We start from the raw sequence: 18,953 nt of genomic DNA on the forward strand, positions 1-18,953 counted from the left end.
TACATAAACACATGATTCCACTGACTTACACAGAAAGTTGATTACTTTTAAGTGGAGAAAAAAGTAAGAAAAAATGTGAATAGGGACATAGCATTGACACATTTGAAGAGCCTACTTCTGTAAATTTAAAATAAAAAAGTAAGGAATCGAACCCTCTTTAACTGGTTTCAAGCCAATGCCATAACCACTATGTCTTGCTCAATGAATGAGATATTAGTAAAAATTACCTAACTTTGTCAAAGTTAAATTATAGGCAATAATCCTATCTATCTGTATGGCATATCCATTTCAACTAGGCTTTCAAGATGCAGCATCTTCTATTATGGAAGAATTTTACATTTTCATGAACATACATTAACAATTTGGCAACTTGTGTGCCTTTGTGGTGTCGCACCCCTGATTACAGAAGGGATTTGGGTGACTGATGAACACTGAGCTGTGTAGGGGGTCTCAGGACACATTCTCCTAAATGTACTTGGACACAGTTGCTAGTTGCTGCCAGCCTGTTATAAATTCAAATGGTGTTATAGGTCAACAGGAAGAGCCATGGTACTTGGAGAAGAGAATCGAATATTTCCACTCACAAAAATTTTAAAAAGTTCATTCCCATCATACCAATTTTTTTTTTTTTTACAGTTGAAAAACTAATCAACTTGGGTCATTTGTTAAGACGTGGATGGATCCAGAGACTGTCATACAGAGTGAAGTAAGTCAGAAAGGGAAAAACAAATATCGTATATTAACACATATATGTGGAACCTAGAAAAATGGTACAGATGAACCGGTTTGCAGGGCAGAAACTGAGATGGTACAGATGAACCGGTTTGCAGGGCAGATGTAGAGAAAAACCGTATGGACACCAAGGGGGGAAAGCGGCAGGGGTGGTGGTGGTGGTGGTGTGATGAATTGGGTGATTGGGATTGACATGTATACACTGATGTGGATAAAATTCTAAAATTGATGACTAATAAGAACCTGCTGTAAAAAAACAACAACAAAAAAGATTAAGACCAAAATGCTTTCCAAAGTGGTTGCACCATGGCATTACTATTATTTTTGCTTCATAAACAGTATTACTGTAAGTTTAGTAAAATATTTTAAAATACTACAGTTCCTCTGCATATATTTTATTATGAGTTAATATAACCTTGATGACTGATGGATAGTTCTCAGGGAGGTATAACCAAAGTTGCCCTATAATTGGGCATGACATTATGCCACAGTAAATTAGTAAAGATCTGATGGTGTCATTCTTATATCTTTGGGTCATACTTCTTCCTGAAATCTCCCTCTAAAAAAATGTAATCAATTTTTTACAGCATTAAACTTTTTTTCTCTGTGGCATTTCCAAATAGGTTTAAATGGCTAATTATTCAACTTTCTCAGAATAATTAGCATAATCAGTTCTATATGTTTCCCGATCACCTGAAGTTTGGCATTTAAGTATAATTTATAATGCTTCGGACATCTGTAGTTTTTATTTTAATTCAGATGTTCTCCTATTTTTTTTTATCATATGCTTTCTTCATCTTCCAGTGAACCTCCAAAGATGGAATCAAGGATATATTTTAATGTATATATAGGACTAAAGGTTCTCAGTTTTACATGTGTTTAACAATATTTTTACCTAGCCAAGTAAAATGGAATATTCAATAATCTATTAAAATTATTTTAAGCTCAACAGCTGAGTTATTATCATTTCAATAATTTTATATATGCACATATATATGTGTGTGTGCATGTGTGTATTGAATGAATTAAATCACAAAGTTTTGATTTTACCTTTATAAAAGAGCTACAGATAATTCTCTTGAACAATATATAATCTACTTAAAAAAAATAGTTCATTCCCATCACACCAATTTTTTTTTTTTTTTCCAGTTGAAAAACTAATCCCAAGGCATTTCTGAAGTTTGGAAACTTTTAGAAAAAAATCACTTAAATGTCTGAATGTTCCTTTATGTTTACAAATAAGGTCATAGCTGGCAAAATGTATGCTTTATGTGTGAGTTTATGCATGTGTGATTAGAAAAGGAAAAGTAGAAGCATAAGATGATAATGATAGCCTTCCAGTAAATTATGTTGCTTTTAGAATTTTGGATTTTGATTTCAAGAATTCATAAAATTATGGAGAACTGGCATTTTCACAGAGAACAGAATATCATTGTAAAAAGTTTCTGAAGTTCATTCTGAAACACTGAATAAAATGACTGTATAAAACCTAAACTGATGGATGATTTTTTTGGACCTATTAGTCAAACGTATCATCCCCATTCTGACACTGCAATAAAAAGGGTAGAGGATGGAAAGGCTTTCCTTACTGCGCACTCTCTTTTCTTGTTATGAAAACACTGAGCTCAACTTTGAAATTCCTAATTATACAACGTGAGTTTGCCTGGGTAGTGTGTCTGTAGCGTGGGGGCGGGTTGTGGAGACTGTGAGTTCGCAGAATTCTGGAACACTGACCTAGAAATGACATCTTCTTCTTCAGAGAAATATCTAACCCTATTCTGGCCTCCACGAAAATGAATGCTTTTTATAGAATTTTAACATATTTATTGCACTTTGGCATTAAGGAATGTTATACGTACATTATGAGATACTGGGTATCTGGTAATAAGAGATCTTAATAAATATATCCATTAGTTGGCCAAATCCTCTTTCAAATATTCCTCATGGATGATTCTGAAGGTAGTACAAGCACTAGCAATCTCTCAAATGGTTAAAACCTACAGACCCTGAAACCGGATTGGCTTTTGCTAACTAAGCGAAGAATAATTTCCAGATTTCCTCTTTGGTTAATTTTTTCCGAACTATCCCGTATGCTGGATTTTAAAACTAACTTCTCACCCTGACCCTCCCAGCTCAGCAGACCTCCAAAGCAGCAACCAAAGGGTAACAAAACACGTTTTTACAGACAAACAACTAGAAGAAAGGAAAGCAGTTACCGTCTCCTCTGTGGCTTAATGTCAATGGGCTTGTGGGTTGCATAAGGCGATCCATGAACATAAGCAGCGCTTCGGAACCTAGCCACCTTCCCCAGTGTTAGGAACTCACAGCTGGTTGGCAAACTCATTTTATCCAAAAGGCAGGAAGTAAACACAAATCTTAGTAGTCAGCCCAGCATTCCTGGGAATGCTGGAAAGAACCTGTCAGAGAATGGATTTCAGACATATGCTGCTCTCTGGTCGCCGGGTGCTGCTTCGCTTCAAGAGTAAATGCGTGTTTCTCGGAGGCTACACGCGCTCTCTTGTTTTCTTTTCATGGATACGGGAAGCTTGCTGCTTATTTCTAACCAGAGTCAGTGCTCTGACCAATTATTGTCTGACTAGATGAGGTAGAAATTCTGTAGAGCGCCACAAAAAACCTATTTCCACAAACCAGATCTCTTGACTAGGTAGCAAGGTTTAATCCATAAAAAATATCTGATGTCTAAAAGCACATCGACCTAATGTAACAGTGGTTGGGAAATCAGTTATTTACCTATACACCAAACATGCATCTGGTAGGGAGGAAATAATCAAGTATTTGGTATGTTTTCAAAGGGGGAGAACTGTTTGCTAAACTGATTATAGAGCCTTAGAAAATGAGATGGGCACATGGAAATGATTATGGGGGTTTTCCAATTTGCTGGTCAAAAACTGTGGGTTCTCATTCATAAATTACTGTTCACAACAGAACTGCACTAGACTCTCAGAAACATAAAAATTGTCAGCAAAGCCCTTTGTATACTAACTTGGACTTTGAAACTGATTTTTTTTCTTATTAGAAATATTCTCTCAGGAGGAACCTCTAGCTGCTCATCGGATGAAGACCTATCGAAAAACTGATAGGAAATTCTTTACTAATTGGAAGTTAACTTTTCATAACAATGAAAGACAAACTGGACAAAGTGTAAATCATTCCAAAATTCTACCTACGGCTGCAGCATCTCAGAGAAAAGTTACAGCTTTCACGAGCCCACAGTTTTTTCTAGTCTCTACCTCATTTCCTAGTGTTACAGCAACAAAACGATTGCAGCCCTTGTGTGTAGTCTGAATATAGGGGTTCAGAGTACTGTGCAGGGTAATTTTTATGTTTGAAAAATGATTTCTTATCCAGGATTTGAATAAACACAACCTATTTATTTAAGAGTCCTGGGACCTGGGCAAACACAAAGTATACCGAGAGAAAGCTATATCTTATTCTGTAGTGGCCAAATTCAAACACTGTTTGGATTTAAATAACACCATTTAAATTCAGAATTGTTTTAGTTCGAAAGGGAAGATAATTTCCCATTTGACAAGAAGCATTTCCTATCTAATGATTCTCTTTTTTGTACCTTTTTATTACAAAATGACACATGGTCATTTTAACACGCCAAATGACACAAAGGTATATAAATAAAACCCTTATTGTCTTTTCCTATGCATTAATCTCACCCATTTTCTTTATGCTAATTCTATCAATCTATCAATATACATACAGATATATACATACACACACACACTATAATACATATACACACACACTGACACATACACAGGGCTTCTCCATCCTGTTTCTATAAAGTGGGGCTATACTATACATAATCTTCTACAAGTACTTTTGTACTTGAAATAAATCATGGATAATTTTTCAGGCAATGCATAGAAACCCAGTGTGTTCTTTTTAATAGTTACATAAGACTCCATAGAATGAATGGGCTTCTATACACAATAAACACATTTGTTAATATATTCTTACTGGTTGGTGCTTTTATTTCTGCAAGTGGGTTGCTAGATCCCAAATCCTGTGCAGTTTTCCCTTTAATAGCCTATGGCAGTCCATACTCCTAAAATGTCGGAAGAGGTCTATTTGCCCATACTCTTGACAACACCCTCTACTGACATTCAAATCTGTTTCCTTATAGCAGAAAAATAAGGTAGCCAGCTCTCCAAAATGCCCTGGGATTGCATACGGTTCCTTGTAAAAATGAAACTGTTATTAAGGTGCCTATGAAGGAAAGGGCAACCTACCTGAACTGAGATATACCAGGCAGAAGTCTGGAACCTCATCAACATGAGAGAACACACCCAAGCAAAGTAGAGGTAGCAAGGAATTTTTTGCTTAATTTGCATAATGAAGGGGAGATAAAATATGGACGGAGTTCCTGCTATATTTCTGCTCTTTAGTATATTTTCCTTAATAATACTTCATAATTGGGGAAACATATAATTTTACAACGTGGAGGTAGTGCCTAATGATTACCAACTAATTGTGATGTACAACTGTGTATAATTTATAGTTTTCAAATTTAAGAGGCCCTTTGGACCTACTGCCCATCTTAGAGTCCTAAGAACAAATGCACAATATTTTTATCTGTAAGCTAATTTAGGAGTCTTTTTCCAGTACTCGAGAATAAGATCTGCTGCCAATAAGAATTTCCTAAAAGAGGTGGAAATAAAAAACTGAAGGGTAAGATATAAACCTCTAGGGGAGGAAATATACAGCCACCGATAGATAGGTGAAATTCCTTGATTTTCTTAGCAGGGCTTTTTTTTTTTTTTAACATCTTTATTGGAGTATAATTGCTTTACATTGTTGTGTTAGTTGCTGCTGTATAACAAAGTGAATCAGCTATACATGTACATATATCCCCATATCCCCTCCCTCTTGCGTCTCCGTCCCTCCCACCCTCCCTGTCCCACCTCTCTAGGTGGTCACAAAGCACAGAACTGATCTCCCTGTGCTATGCGGCCGCTTCCCACTAGCTATCTATTTGACATTTGGTAGTGTATATATAAGTCCAATGCCACTCTCTCACTTCGTCCCAGCTTACCCCTCCCCCTCCCTGTGTCCTCAAGTCCATTCTCTATGTCTGCGTCTTTATTCCTGTCCTGCCCCTAGGTTTTTGCTTGTCCTCGGCAATGATTTACCATGAGCCTGGCAGGGTTTCCTGGGGATTACTTGTACTTAAATTGAGATGAGAAGGGATTACATCTTAAATCCAACCTGCCAAGAATTTAGAATCTGTGGGAATGATGGCCAATTAGCAGGGGTGGCCTCGGAGGCAAAAATCAAACCTTCCTATCTTCCACAATTCCATTTCTCTGAGGCTTGGTAGAGGTGGCTAGGGACTCTACATTATGGAAAATACAAACACACTGGAGAACTTAATGTTATAAAATAGGGCTCAAATGTCACTAAGGAATGACCAGGCTTATCTAGTTACATTTTGTTTGTTTTTGCATACTGCCCATGGCATTCGGGCATGGAAATCTAGCATAAATCTCACTCATCAACCCCATGATTCTGAAACAAGGGCAGAAATCACATCAGGGTATCTAGAAAACCATTTTTATTTTTTCGGTATACTAGAAGTTCAATGCTGGTAATGTTCTTAACAGCAATTAAAAGTAATTGCTAGAAAGTAACAGTTTGAGGCAAGAGCACTTTTCTTCTAATAATTCCACTATTTATTAAAGAAGATTCTTTCAGCTGTTAGCTCTACCCTGGCCTGGGTTTGGCAATTCGCTAAGCTGGAGGAATTCTTTCAGGACACCAGGAAATCATCTGTTTACAACCCTACAGCACAAGAATCAGCTGAATCATTTTCCCTTACTCGTGGTTTAGAAGGACTCCCTCCCAGACCCTGTGTTCTCTATCACACCCAGACTGGCAAGCAATGCTTCTGGGGTTCAAACCCACCTTCAGCTGTCCAAGCTTTTCTCACTTTCTGACCTACGTATTTCCCAGGGAATGCATCCAATCCAGTGGCGTCAAATACCCATGATGTTCCAAGACAATCCCGCATCTTCTTCCAGAGTCCATACCTTTCTGCTCACAAGAAAATTCCATTTGGGAGTCCCACAGCTACCTCATTCCAGCATTTATAATGGAATTCACATCAATTTTTTCCCTACCCCCCCCAAACACATTTCTTCCTGTTTTCTCTGGCCCTCTCACCATTCAGCCAATCACCCGACAATCACTTCTAATCAGGCCATGAATCCTAAAGATATAAATAATGTTCAATAATATATTACATTAAATAATATATTATTATAACATAATAATATTATATTATAATTAGATTAGATTAGCAATGATAATAATATTAACAATAGATGATAGCTAACCTTGATCAGGTAATTTCTATGCACTAGACACTGTTATTGGTAGGAATTAGCTCTTTTTTTTTTTTTTTTTTCTGCACGCGGGCCTCTCACTGTTGTGGCCTCTCCCATTGCAGAGCACAGGCTCCAGATGCGCAGGCTCAGCGGCCATGGCTCACGGGCCCAGGTGCTCCACGCCATGTGGGATCTTCCCGGACTGGGGCACGAACCCGTGTCCCCTGCATCGGCAGGCAGACTCTCAACCACTGCGCCACCAGGGAAGCCCGGAATTAGCTCTTTTAATCTTTATAAAATTCTATGAATTGGGCACTAGCATTATGCTCATTTTGTAGAAAAACAAGGCATAGAGGGATTGAGACAGATGCCCCAGGTCCAACAGAGTGTTAAGTGGTGGAATCAGAGTCAGGCATCAGTTAACCTGGCTCCCAAAATCAGACTATGTTATTCCTCTTGGCAGATTTTGCTTTCCTTAATTAATTAAATAATTTTCCATTTTTTCATCTTTTACCTAGAGTTAATATCTCCAGGCTTTTTCACCTTAATTCCATCCTTCACTTGCATGTCCTGTGGGCCACTTGAAAATGGGAACCTGAACGTGTGATTCTTTTGCTTATAGTCATTCCATGACTCCCCATTCCTGTAGTGATAAAGTTCAGAAGTTACGATCCAAAGCTTAGCACAGAGATCCCCTCTGATGTTGCTCTGACGTTCTCTCCTGTATCTGCCATGAGTAACCCTGGAAATGTCCTGAGAAGTCTGGCTCTTTCACGCCACTGGGTCTTCAAAGATGAGAAGCCCTCTGACCAGCAGACTTTTCTCTCCCTTCTCGGGCTGGCTGACTCCTTTGAAGTGTCATCTCTTCCGAAACATGGTCTCCATTCCTCAGTCTCACTGAGATGCCGCTCCTCTAGTCTTCCCACCCACCTATGACTCTAGCGCATTGTTTCACAGCTCTTCACACATTTATAACTCTCCCTGTGGCACTGGAGTTTCTTGAGGGCAGACATTCTGCCTTATTTGACTTGCAACTTGAGCATGTCGAACCATACTTGCTTGTCAAATAAGGCAGCTGAAATTGTAAGGCACTGCATGTCCCAAAGACTTTCCTGAATCCCTCATTCTCAGCAACTCCTCCAGAATAATAATAAACTTATTAACTACTAAAATACATTAGGAGTCGAGCTATTCACTATATTTTATCAAACAGAAATATTTTCCAAAGAGCATCCACTATAATGTGAGGACAAAGCCCCTTCACAGCGAATAAGGAGTATACGTGGGTTTTAGCTGGGGGGTGATGGAGATGTGTCTGCCTGGGCCGACAGTTTCAGTTCAGTAAGTAAAAATTATCCAAGTAGTTGTTCAACCACCTGATTAATCATGGGATTATGCCTTTATTTAGTCACGCTCTATGTTTTGAGAATACAACCGGCAAATTTCAAATTAATTAATTTATCAGTCTTCTTCTATTAAGCATTAGCTTTTCTGATAATCTGCTTCTGAAACACTACACATAGGACACTTCACACAGTCATGTACAAAATGGTTTCAAACAGAAGGAAACACCACAAGTCCATATGAATATTAAACTACCATGAAGGTTATCAAAAGGATGTAAATATCCTTAATCTCCTAATGCTTGAAAAGAAAAAGGAATATCCAATCAGTACGAATATCATGAACCCATTAAAATGATTGTGTTGAAAAACTATTCTCAGACTACACTAAGATATGCTTATAGGCATCTTAAACACAGAAATACAAACACATGAATTCCATAGACACGTGCATTTGGGAAATTCTCCATTAAACAAAGTTAGATAGGTGGTTTTGGAGGAGCAGGAGAACTCAGAGTTTTTTTTTTTTTTTTTTTTTTTTTTTTGCGGTACGCGGGCCTCTCTCTGTTGTGGCCTCTCCCGTTGCGGAGCACAGGCTCTGGACGCGCAGGCTCAGCGGCCATGGCTCACGGGCCCAGCCGCTCCGCGGCATGTGGGATCCTCCCGGACCGGGGCACGAACCCGTGTCCCCTGCATCAGCAGGCGGACTCTCAACCACTGCGCCACCAGGGAAGCCCTCAGAGTTTTTATTATGCTAATGTTTGCTCCGAGTTGTGAATAAGAAATGGGTAGAGTATGTGGCACCCTCCATGGGAACCTATGTGCCATCGTGGGAATTATGTTTCTGAAATAATACTTAATGACATGGAGAAGAATTCATAAAATATTGACAGTTCAAAACTAGGTTATAAAACAGTATAACAGTATGATATTGTTTTTAACAAAGGAAAAATATATATTGAAAAACAAGAGAACAAAAAGAATACACATCAGAATATAAAAATATACATGGATGGGAAGAAATAGATGATTTTTAATTTTCTTCTTTTCCCCTACCTATATTATCTAAGCATTTTAGAATGTCTCTTGTGTTACTATTTTAATAAGCACTATTTTAACAAGTGAAATTTTATTAAAATGTCAAAATCTGGATTCCATCAACTAGAGAGAAATTATTGATTGTTATCAATTAGCAAATTACAGAGCAGAAAATAATAGAAATATTGATGACTTTTTTTTTTTTTTTTTTTGCACTTGGTGTCTGTAGCATCTTTGGCATGTCTTCAGGTACATTTGTAGAACTAGCAAAAAATTGCTCTGATTTGAGTAGAGAACAAAAAGAAAATATAGTTCCTATAGATAAGGGAGGCCCTAAAATCTAGGTATCCTTTGGGACCAAAGCTAATAAGATGAGATTCACAGACCGTAGAACTGTTTTCAAAAGTTTATGCAGTCAAGGTGCTTCCTTATTTATTAGGGAACATATTTCAATAAAAATGAATCTGTAAACTTTAGCTAAAAAAAATATGCTAAAATGAAGGGGGACAATAGGATTATTATAGATGCAAATAGAGGGGGCATAGGTCATGCTGAGGTTGGAAAAAAATGAATTCATTCATAGTAACAAAGGCATTGAGTATTCTAAAAATAGATAACTTGTTTGTTAGTCACATGAAAAAATCCTTAAAGAATAATTTATAAAGTAAAATACAGTGAAAAATGAAAGAGTCAGCTGTCTCCTTCAGAAGCCCCTTAATCTGATTGACATTCACAACTTTCTGATCTAGAATTTGGCTTCTTGATTAGAGTTACCTAGAAAATGGGTGTCACGTGGAATTGGTGTTCTTAGACCAGTCATATCTTCAGTTGTAAGAGATAGTGCTAACATTCTGACTTATAAATTAGCCTCTTGGGAAAATTATTAGCATGACTCAATTCCACAGATTGTGAAAACTCATGAGAGACTCAATGGCATGCCTTTTAGAACTTAAAAAAACATAAAGCCCTATAAATCAGTCAGCCTAGTCAGCAGGCCTAACCTTATAGCGAGGATAGCTTTTCTTTAAATTAATCAACTGCTTCATTTTATAAGAAGGCAAGTTTGGAATAAATGAACCAGAGCTTCTCATCTTCTTAGAAAAGTTTTATTCATCTGACGAATTTCTCTTAAAATTTTATAATATCTGTTAACTGTCACTTTCTCAAAATCCCAGCAGAAACCTGTCAAACATATAAAGTTAATTAAACCTACTGCAGTAAGGGAGAAGACCATTCGGACAGGGTCTTAAGAGTACCCTATAAGAAGAAGTCAGGGAAGCAAGCAGCTAAGTTGTTTTTGCTTGTTCTCAGTTTTCTTTAACACAGGGATGGGAAAGTAGCCTGATCCCAGTATCATTTAACAGGGGCAGGAAATTCTGTCGGTTTCAGTCTTCACACCTAACAAAGGCCCAGGACTACTGATAATCTTATCTCAACAAACCTATTATATATCCAAAGTTTAGTCTGAGTTAAATGAGCAATAAAATCAACTGAATAAAATGATGCTCATTCATTGAAGTCTCAGGTAGGCCCACACAATTTATGTCTCCAAGCTCTTATAAACTGACTGTTAAATGGAGTGACATTTTGCTTTAGAATGTATGAAAATGGAAACAAATGAGTTTAACATTCATAATGGGCTTTGACAACATGACTTCTTCAACAGATGTCCTCCACTAACTTCCTACACTTTCGTCCTTAAACAGCACTGTTTACTTGCCAAGACAAACTGTTGCCAGTATTCAGCTGCAAAAGAATTTCCAACAGTAGGAAGCAGTGGAAAGAATTAAAACACTTTTAAGCTTATTTTCCAATAACCAAACGTCTTCTATCATTATAAAATCTGAAGATGAAAAATAATCTTGCTGTAGGTTCTTACTCTGTCAACTAGTTGGTCAAGCACAAAGGAGGTGTCTTTGGCAAAGATTGTTCTATATTTGGTTGCCAGATGACTTTTAAAAAAATATATCAACTCATTCTTCTACCTCAGCCAGTTAGCCAGCCAGCCAGCTAGCCAGTCAGCCAGCATGAGTTGAACATCTTCTATATATACACAGAAGAAGTGAATGCTGTTACTCTTAACTAGGAAAAGAAGTCATAAATCCATTTGATGTCCAATTCATGCATCACAGAAGGACTCACTTCAAATGACCATACTGTGAGATAGAAACGAAAAGTTGCCACATCAGTTGATCCTATTTGAAACCTTGTGGTTGGCTAGCATCACATCAAGTTTATATTCGGCTTATGCCATCGTTTACTTCCCTGTATTGAGTTGTTAATGGTCTCTCTCCTCAAGTGGATTACAAACCACAAGGTGGGCAGATACATGCATATTCACCTTTGAGTTATCCACAGAGCCTAGTATATCGGTCTACGTGTTGTACGTGCTCAGTAAATATTTGTTAAAAAGGACTTGAACTCATATTTTATACTCATTAACTTTTTAAACTAGCTATTGTCCCAGTATGATTATTAAATAGTGTCTCCTTTTATTCTCAAAAGTATCATTGTTTGGATTTTAAATTATCTGGCTATCATCTGACTCTGGAACTGCAAATATACAAGGCTATCTCAGCCACTAGCTTGAAAGCAACTCAAAGGCAAAGACTGAGCCTTACCCATAATTGCGTCTCCAAATCTATCACTGTACCCCGCTTCTTCTAGGGTCTACATCAATGACCCAAGAGACAATAACGGATAATAGAAAAGCTCAGGATAGAGTTAATCAAACTGAATAAATTCAGAGAAGAAACAAACTGTAAAGGAGTGATCTGCATAGCAAGGGATTAGGCAGGTAAGTATTGACCTGGATGTTCTCCTAAATTTGGATGATACAAAAGTTATCCCCCTGTACACAAATCCATACAGCAGTGAAATATCTTTGCCATTGTCAAATACCTCTAGATTCCTGGGTTCATTCAGCAAAATTCAGGAGTTATTTGTAAATGAGGGAGAGATCAAGATTGAGGATGGTGTTTTGGAGCCAAGGGACTTTGGTTCACAGCTCTGTGCTGCCAAAAATGGGTTAGGTAACCCTGGAGGATTAACGACACCTTTCTAGTATCAGTTTCCAGGACACTTAAGCTTTAATCATTCATTCAACAAATATTTGTCAAGTTACTATTCTAGGTGTTGGGAATCCAGGAGCAAACAAAACAGACAAATGTGTCTGCTTTCATGGAACTGACATTCCAGTAGAAGTAGGTAGATGGACATATAACTAAGCAAAACATATAAGAGAGGTGATAAATGATAGAAAGAAAAATGCAGCAGGGAAGTGATACAAGAAGTTCAGGAATGGGGTAAGGAGGGGGATTGCCTCACTGCCGTGAAGCCCTTGCTGGTAGACTCTGGGGGATGTGGGGATGTGCAGGGGCTAGTTTTCCTGTGGTGCCTGACTCCTGTGGGGATAAAGGGAAAAGGAGACTATACAGAGATAAGGAGGCAGATGCAGACCCAGGCAGTGTTTGGTACAATATTTATTGAATGAATAAGTGGGTGAATGAATTAATGCCTTCAATAAATATTACCTGCAATCCTGAAAGATAAGTATATCACCCAAGAAAAAAATCCAATGCAGCTAACGTGACATAGAACACAATTGTTTTTAAGATTCTAAAAGTCCCTAAACTGAAACATTCCTTTTAATTAATGGAAGAGATCCATGTTTTTGTCATGACTTAATCCTTTGTTGATGGACTATTTGCTATTGTTAGTCACTAGACAATGTAATGTAAGGAACTGTGATTTAGCAACTCTTTAAAATTTTCCCATTAAATGTGATGAATTAATCCCAAATCCAGGTACCATAGGATGTAAAGGCAATTACAGAAAACATAAAGTGGTAATAAATTAAGAGTAAATCAGTTACAAGTAGCACAGGCCCTTGTTAAGTACCTTAATTATTTAGCAACAGAAGCTGGCTAAAATTTTAAACAGAGACACCTTCCCTTTACTTATTCCCTTGAGACAAATAATCAGTTACAAATTCATGGATTAGTCACTACCAATAACAATTACAGCTAATATCTCCTGAGTATTTGATCAAGGAGTCTATAAAAGGCACTCTGCTAAGAACTTTTTATGTAATAAGTTATCATAATTGGAAGATTTATTAGAAGCAACTGGAAATGTATTCTTCTCCTAATGCATGAACACTCTCCAGGGAGAAACAAGTATCTGGTCCTGCTCAGGCCCCTCCTGGGATGGGGATCACCCTGCTTCACGGGGCAGCATCTCTGCTTTGAGCAGATCCAGATATTGTAAAGTTCTTTGTACCAAATTAAAGTTCACCTTTCGGCATGTACTATCTCTTGATCCTAGATCTGGAGTCATTCAAAAACAAACCTGATTCTTTTTTATTATGACAACCCTGTGAAGAGAATTTTCCTTTCACCCTCTCCCTTTTCTAGGCTACAGTTTCAGATCTTTTGATTGTTCCAAATATGTCATAATTTCCAGATGCTTCACCATCCTGGCAACAGATTTCTGGACTTATTCCTGCTTGTTGATTCCTCTTAAAGTGTTGTATCTGAAATTAAACAACACTCCAGGTGTGATATGACTATTATGGGGCAGAGAGAGACAATCATCTGCATTTCTCTGTTCATTATAAAAACTCTAATTTGAAAAGATACACGCACCCCAATGCTCATAGCAACACTATTCACAATAGCCAAGACATGAAGCAACCTAAATGTCCGTCAACAGATGAATGGATAAAGAAGATGTGGTACATATATACAGTGGAATATTACTCAGCCATAAAAAAGAATGAAATAATGCCATTTGCAGCAACATGGATAGACCTGTAGATTTTCATACTAAGTGAAGTAAGTCAGACAGAGAAAGGCAAATAGAATATGCTATCACTTATATGTGGAATCTAAAAAAAATGATACAAATGAACTTATTTATTAAACAGAAGTAGACTCACAGACATAGAAAAAAAAAAACAAAGGGGAAAAGTGAGAGAGGGAAAACCAAAAAACACCAAAAACCAAAGGGGAAAAGTGAGAGAGGGACCTTTACCAAAGGGGAAAGGTGAGAGAGGGATAAATTAGGAATTTGGGATTAACAGATACACATTATATATGAATATATATATATAAATGTTATATATAAAATATATATAATATATAAAAATATATATATAAAATATATATATACACATTATATATAAATATATACATATAAATATTATATATAAAATAGATAAACAACAAGAACCTGCTGTACAGCACAGGGAACTATATTCAGTATATTCAGTATCTTGTAATCACCTATAATGGAAAAGAAACAGAAAACATATATATATATATATATATATATATATATAATTGAATCACTTTGCTGTACACTTTAAATGTTGTAAATCAACTATACTTCAATAAAAAACTAAAATAAAAAATAAATATTATATACATGAGGCTTAGGACAGAAATCTCCCCATACTCTTAATCAATGTACTATCTTCCTTAGGATTCCATAATCCAATTCAGATTAACTGTGAACTTGAAGTTGCAGTCATTTTTATTAGCAAACGTAAATAACTGTTGATCCTGACTGCATTCCAGTGTGTTCCCTGTCACTTTCAAGTCCATTTTTCTGTACATTGGATTGCATAAATAATCTTCTATTTGTTATTCAGTAATCTTCATCTATATTGTTCAAATAGAAAAAAAACTATTTAACTGCATTTTCATCCAGCCCACATATCCATTGTATCTACAGTTATACCACAAGAGACCTTTTCATATTCCTTACCAAAATAAAAATACACTATTTCTACGGCACTTGTCTGATTTACCAGACAAGTGACAGTGAGACTATGACTAATTCTATGTGAATTGGCAAATGCAAATGATAACGATGGGCTTTGGGACTAGATATTTTTATCAATCAGACTGAAAGCTTTGTGACACAGAAGTAAAAGAAATAATAGGCAGTATCTTGGAAGATCATTCAGATATTAAGTTGACTTTGTAACATGAAAAAACAATTTAATGGAGACCAAGGGAGTGTAACTTGTGGGGAACACCAAATAGTGAACATGAAAGGGGAATGAAATTCCAGTTCGCCAATACCAAGTATACATAACATGATAATTTAGTGACAAATCAGCAAGTTAACAGCTCAGGACAAAAGCAAGAAGGTCAAATGGGATGACAAAAAGGATTGCAACATCAGGGTCTTTGAACTCAATCTGCCTTTTATCGACTCCTTGATCAAATGAGAGACCTCAGTCAGCTTGAAGAGTGATACTCAGAGAACTTTCGTAGGAGGATATACTGGGACTAAGAAAGAATGTTTAAATAAACTGCTGCCATTTTGCTTAGAGATGAGAAGACAAGGGTGATTTAATGACATGACTTGGAGACCTTCTGCAAAGCATAATGATGCCTACTGCATTCCATCCTCTTTTAGGAGATAAGATTTGGTTTCAAAGAGAATCACGGGGAATAGAATGCAGCAACTCGGGAAGGTTATCTGACAATAGATGGCTATTAAGCACAGGGTATTTGTTTGGAAGACTTTTGAAATGTCCTCAGGGGCCCTTCCATCCATATTCTACTGTCATAGAGGTTCACACAGGAAGAGCCCAAGCTAAGGACACACAGTTTATACACCTGAATTAGGTGTGAGTAAAAGAAATCATTGACCCAAATATCTTGAACATGTGCTACCAGAATCAACTTTCTTTTTCTTTTAACCTTTCTCCCTATTTTATAGCATTAAAAAATCAATCATTTACTCATCATTTATTTTGCCCTTGGAAAAGCCCAGCAGAGTGGGAAACCCCTTACAAAGCTTACAATAGTTTTGGGGAAAAAAAGGCCCAAACACATGGATAAATTTGCAGTCAGTATGAGACAGTCCATACTGAGGCTCAAACATGAAATGTAAGAGCTCAGGGGGAAAAAAAAAGTCAATTTCCACCCTGAAGTAAACTCATTCAGTTTACATAGAAACTCTTGCCCTATATCATTCTAGACAGACAACAGAATCCCTGGATAAAACTGATTGCATAGTTTCTAAAATATGCATATGACAATCTTATCATTTTTCTTACGAATTTACACAGAAGAGTAGATAAAGAGACAGCAAATATTATTCCCAAGCACTTACATAGCGTTACCTTCAAAGATGGCATACGTTTGTACTTTTTTTATTTCCATAAAAGAAATGACAGAATTCCTGAACTGCATGTTCCATTTAGGAAAAAGCATGTACTTAGTTGTTCTTTCCCATACGGGAAAATCAACGGTGTAATTACGTGGAGAAAGAAAAGGCTAGGTCATCTTAATTACATAGAGAAAGAAAAGGCTAGGTCATCTGAATTACCAGTATTATTGCTATTATGAATGATAGAATGCAGTATCTAGAATTCATTTAACATGTGATTATTTTGCTATCATGAACAACGTTAATCCCCAAGAGAGCAGACGGTACAAACATATTTTAAATTATTCAATGAAGTGTGCTTTTTAAACCACAAATGTGTACTAGCAGAGTGAATACATTTGGCATTTAACCCTTGCTTATGTTTTTGCCCTCAGATGTTCTAAGAGGTAACCCGATTCAGCTGAGAAGTACCCCTTCCTTTCACTTGACCTTCTGGACACAAAGATGACAGAAAACAGGTAATGGGGAAAAAAATCCCAGGATTTAGCCTGGGAAGGCAAGAAAAAAAGAAAGAAAAGAAAAAGCAAGAGAGAAATGAGAAAATACGCGTGGTTTCTTGGGTGATACAGCAGGGTAACACTGAAGAAGCAATCTTTCTTAGCAAGTCACTAAGAATTAAACTAGTTGAGATCAAGTAAGACAGTACCTAATCCCAAACTCTAATACCTTTCTTTCATGACATCCTGTTCGTACAGAACATACTCCAATTTTAGCAAGTGACCTGGATTCTTAACAGCTCACAATACCTGGAGTACTTTGTCTTTTTGTTTTGGGCCATTTATCCTTAGGACATGGTGAGAAAAACCAAAGAATCCTTCTGGGGGTTTTCTAAAGATATCAGAAATAAATCCAGGGCTTGGCTACAGACCTTTGGCCTTGCTCATAGCTGTGGACAAACTGGAGTATAAAATTTACAATTCTATGTAAGAGGAACGAAAGGAAACACTGTGGGCAGGAAAGAGATGTAGGATGGAGTAGAAGTGGGTGAACTGGTCATGCTTGGACCACACACGGCTAACAGACCTGAGTTTGACCAATACACTGTTAATTTATTTTCTTTTGATCCAACATTTAAAGCACACGGGTAATGTCTACACTAAAGTTGAGATTTGGACTTCTTTTGAAAAGTTATAAGGTCTAGAACAGGGAGGCCCTCTCTTCCTACACGGTGAATTAAAACTATAGCAGAATATCAGCTACCTCCTTTACATGGCGCAGGTATTCTTCATTTTGACGCAATCCCCAGCCAGGCTACCTAGTTCAGATACACTCCTCCTAGCTTCTATAAGTGTTTGACCTGAAGACATTTCAAATGAAACTCTGAGCTGGGAAGGAAGTAAATCTGCTATAAACTGGTCAAATTCTAATCAAAACATTAGCACTCAGCTGGCCTTCCTAACGTGACTTACCATTTTCAGGAACTATTTTCAACTCTTTACAAAGCTTCACAGTAGCTCTGGAATTGCCTCATTAGTATGTAACAGCAACTTACTAGGGTATTGTGAAAAAATGCCTTTGTTTACCAATACAGACCTATATTTAAACCAAGATCAATATAGTCAATTTTTGTGAAGGAAGAATCATTCAATAGCACATTTTTCATGTATCCGAGAAACATATCGAGTTTATGCCTGCAAATACTTTCTCAATGGGACTGACATGTATTGCAGTTCTGGTTTATGGTGATATGTCTGAAATTTCCAATAATTTTGTTCTCAACATTTACAGGCCATTAAATTGTAGACTAAACTGCCTGAATATATAGATTCCTGATGCAATTGTGTGAAACTGTAAAGGCAGTCAATTATTTGAGAATTTAAGACTATCTACATGACCTCAATAATACCAATTGATTTAGTCAAAATTATTTGAGATCATGTAGGCAAAATAATACCATGAACAAATTGTAACTTTTCAAATACTTTCAAACAACACGTAGGCATAGCTTCACTCCAGTCTTTTTTTTAAAGTAATTTTTATTGGAGTATAGTTGATTTACAATGTTGTGTTAGTTTCTGCTATACAGCAAAGTGAATCAGTTATGTTATATATATATTATATATATATTATATATGTTATATATGTATTATATATGTTATATATATTTATATATATGTAACATGTATATATTTTATATATACGTTTTCCATATATATATATATATATATATATATATATATATATATATATATCTCACCACTCTTTTTTAGATTCTTTTCCCATATAGGTCATTACAGAGCAATGAGTAAAGTTCCCTGTGCTATACAGTAGTTCTTATTAGTTATCCATTTTA

The 18,953-nt window shown here is 36.7% G+C and overlaps 1 protein-coding gene across 3 annotated transcripts in view; it reads right to left on the reverse strand.

The window, feature by feature from the left end:
* The window catches only part of PDE4D (phosphodiesterase 4D), a 723,544-nt gene that overhangs the window by 412,487 nt on the left and 292,104 nt on the right, over positions 1-18,953 (reverse strand). Inside the window, exon 1 of one of the 3 annotated variants that reach the window (XM_079918758.1) lies at positions 2,949-4,045. The exons of the other annotated variants lie outside the window; for them this stretch is intronic. Coding sequence (XP_079774884.1) covers positions 2,949-3,076 — 128 coding nt within the window. The 5' untranslated portion in view covers positions 3,077-4,045. Of the gene's footprint in view, positions 1-2,948; positions 4,046-18,953 lie in introns of those variants that run through there. 3 annotated transcript variants of the gene reach the window in all.

This window comes from Stenella coeruleoalba (assembly GCF_951394435.1).
Source record: "Stenella coeruleoalba genome assembly, chromosome: 3".
NCBI classification, from domain to species: Eukaryota; Metazoa; Chordata; class Mammalia; order Artiodactyla; family Delphinidae; genus Stenella; species Stenella coeruleoalba.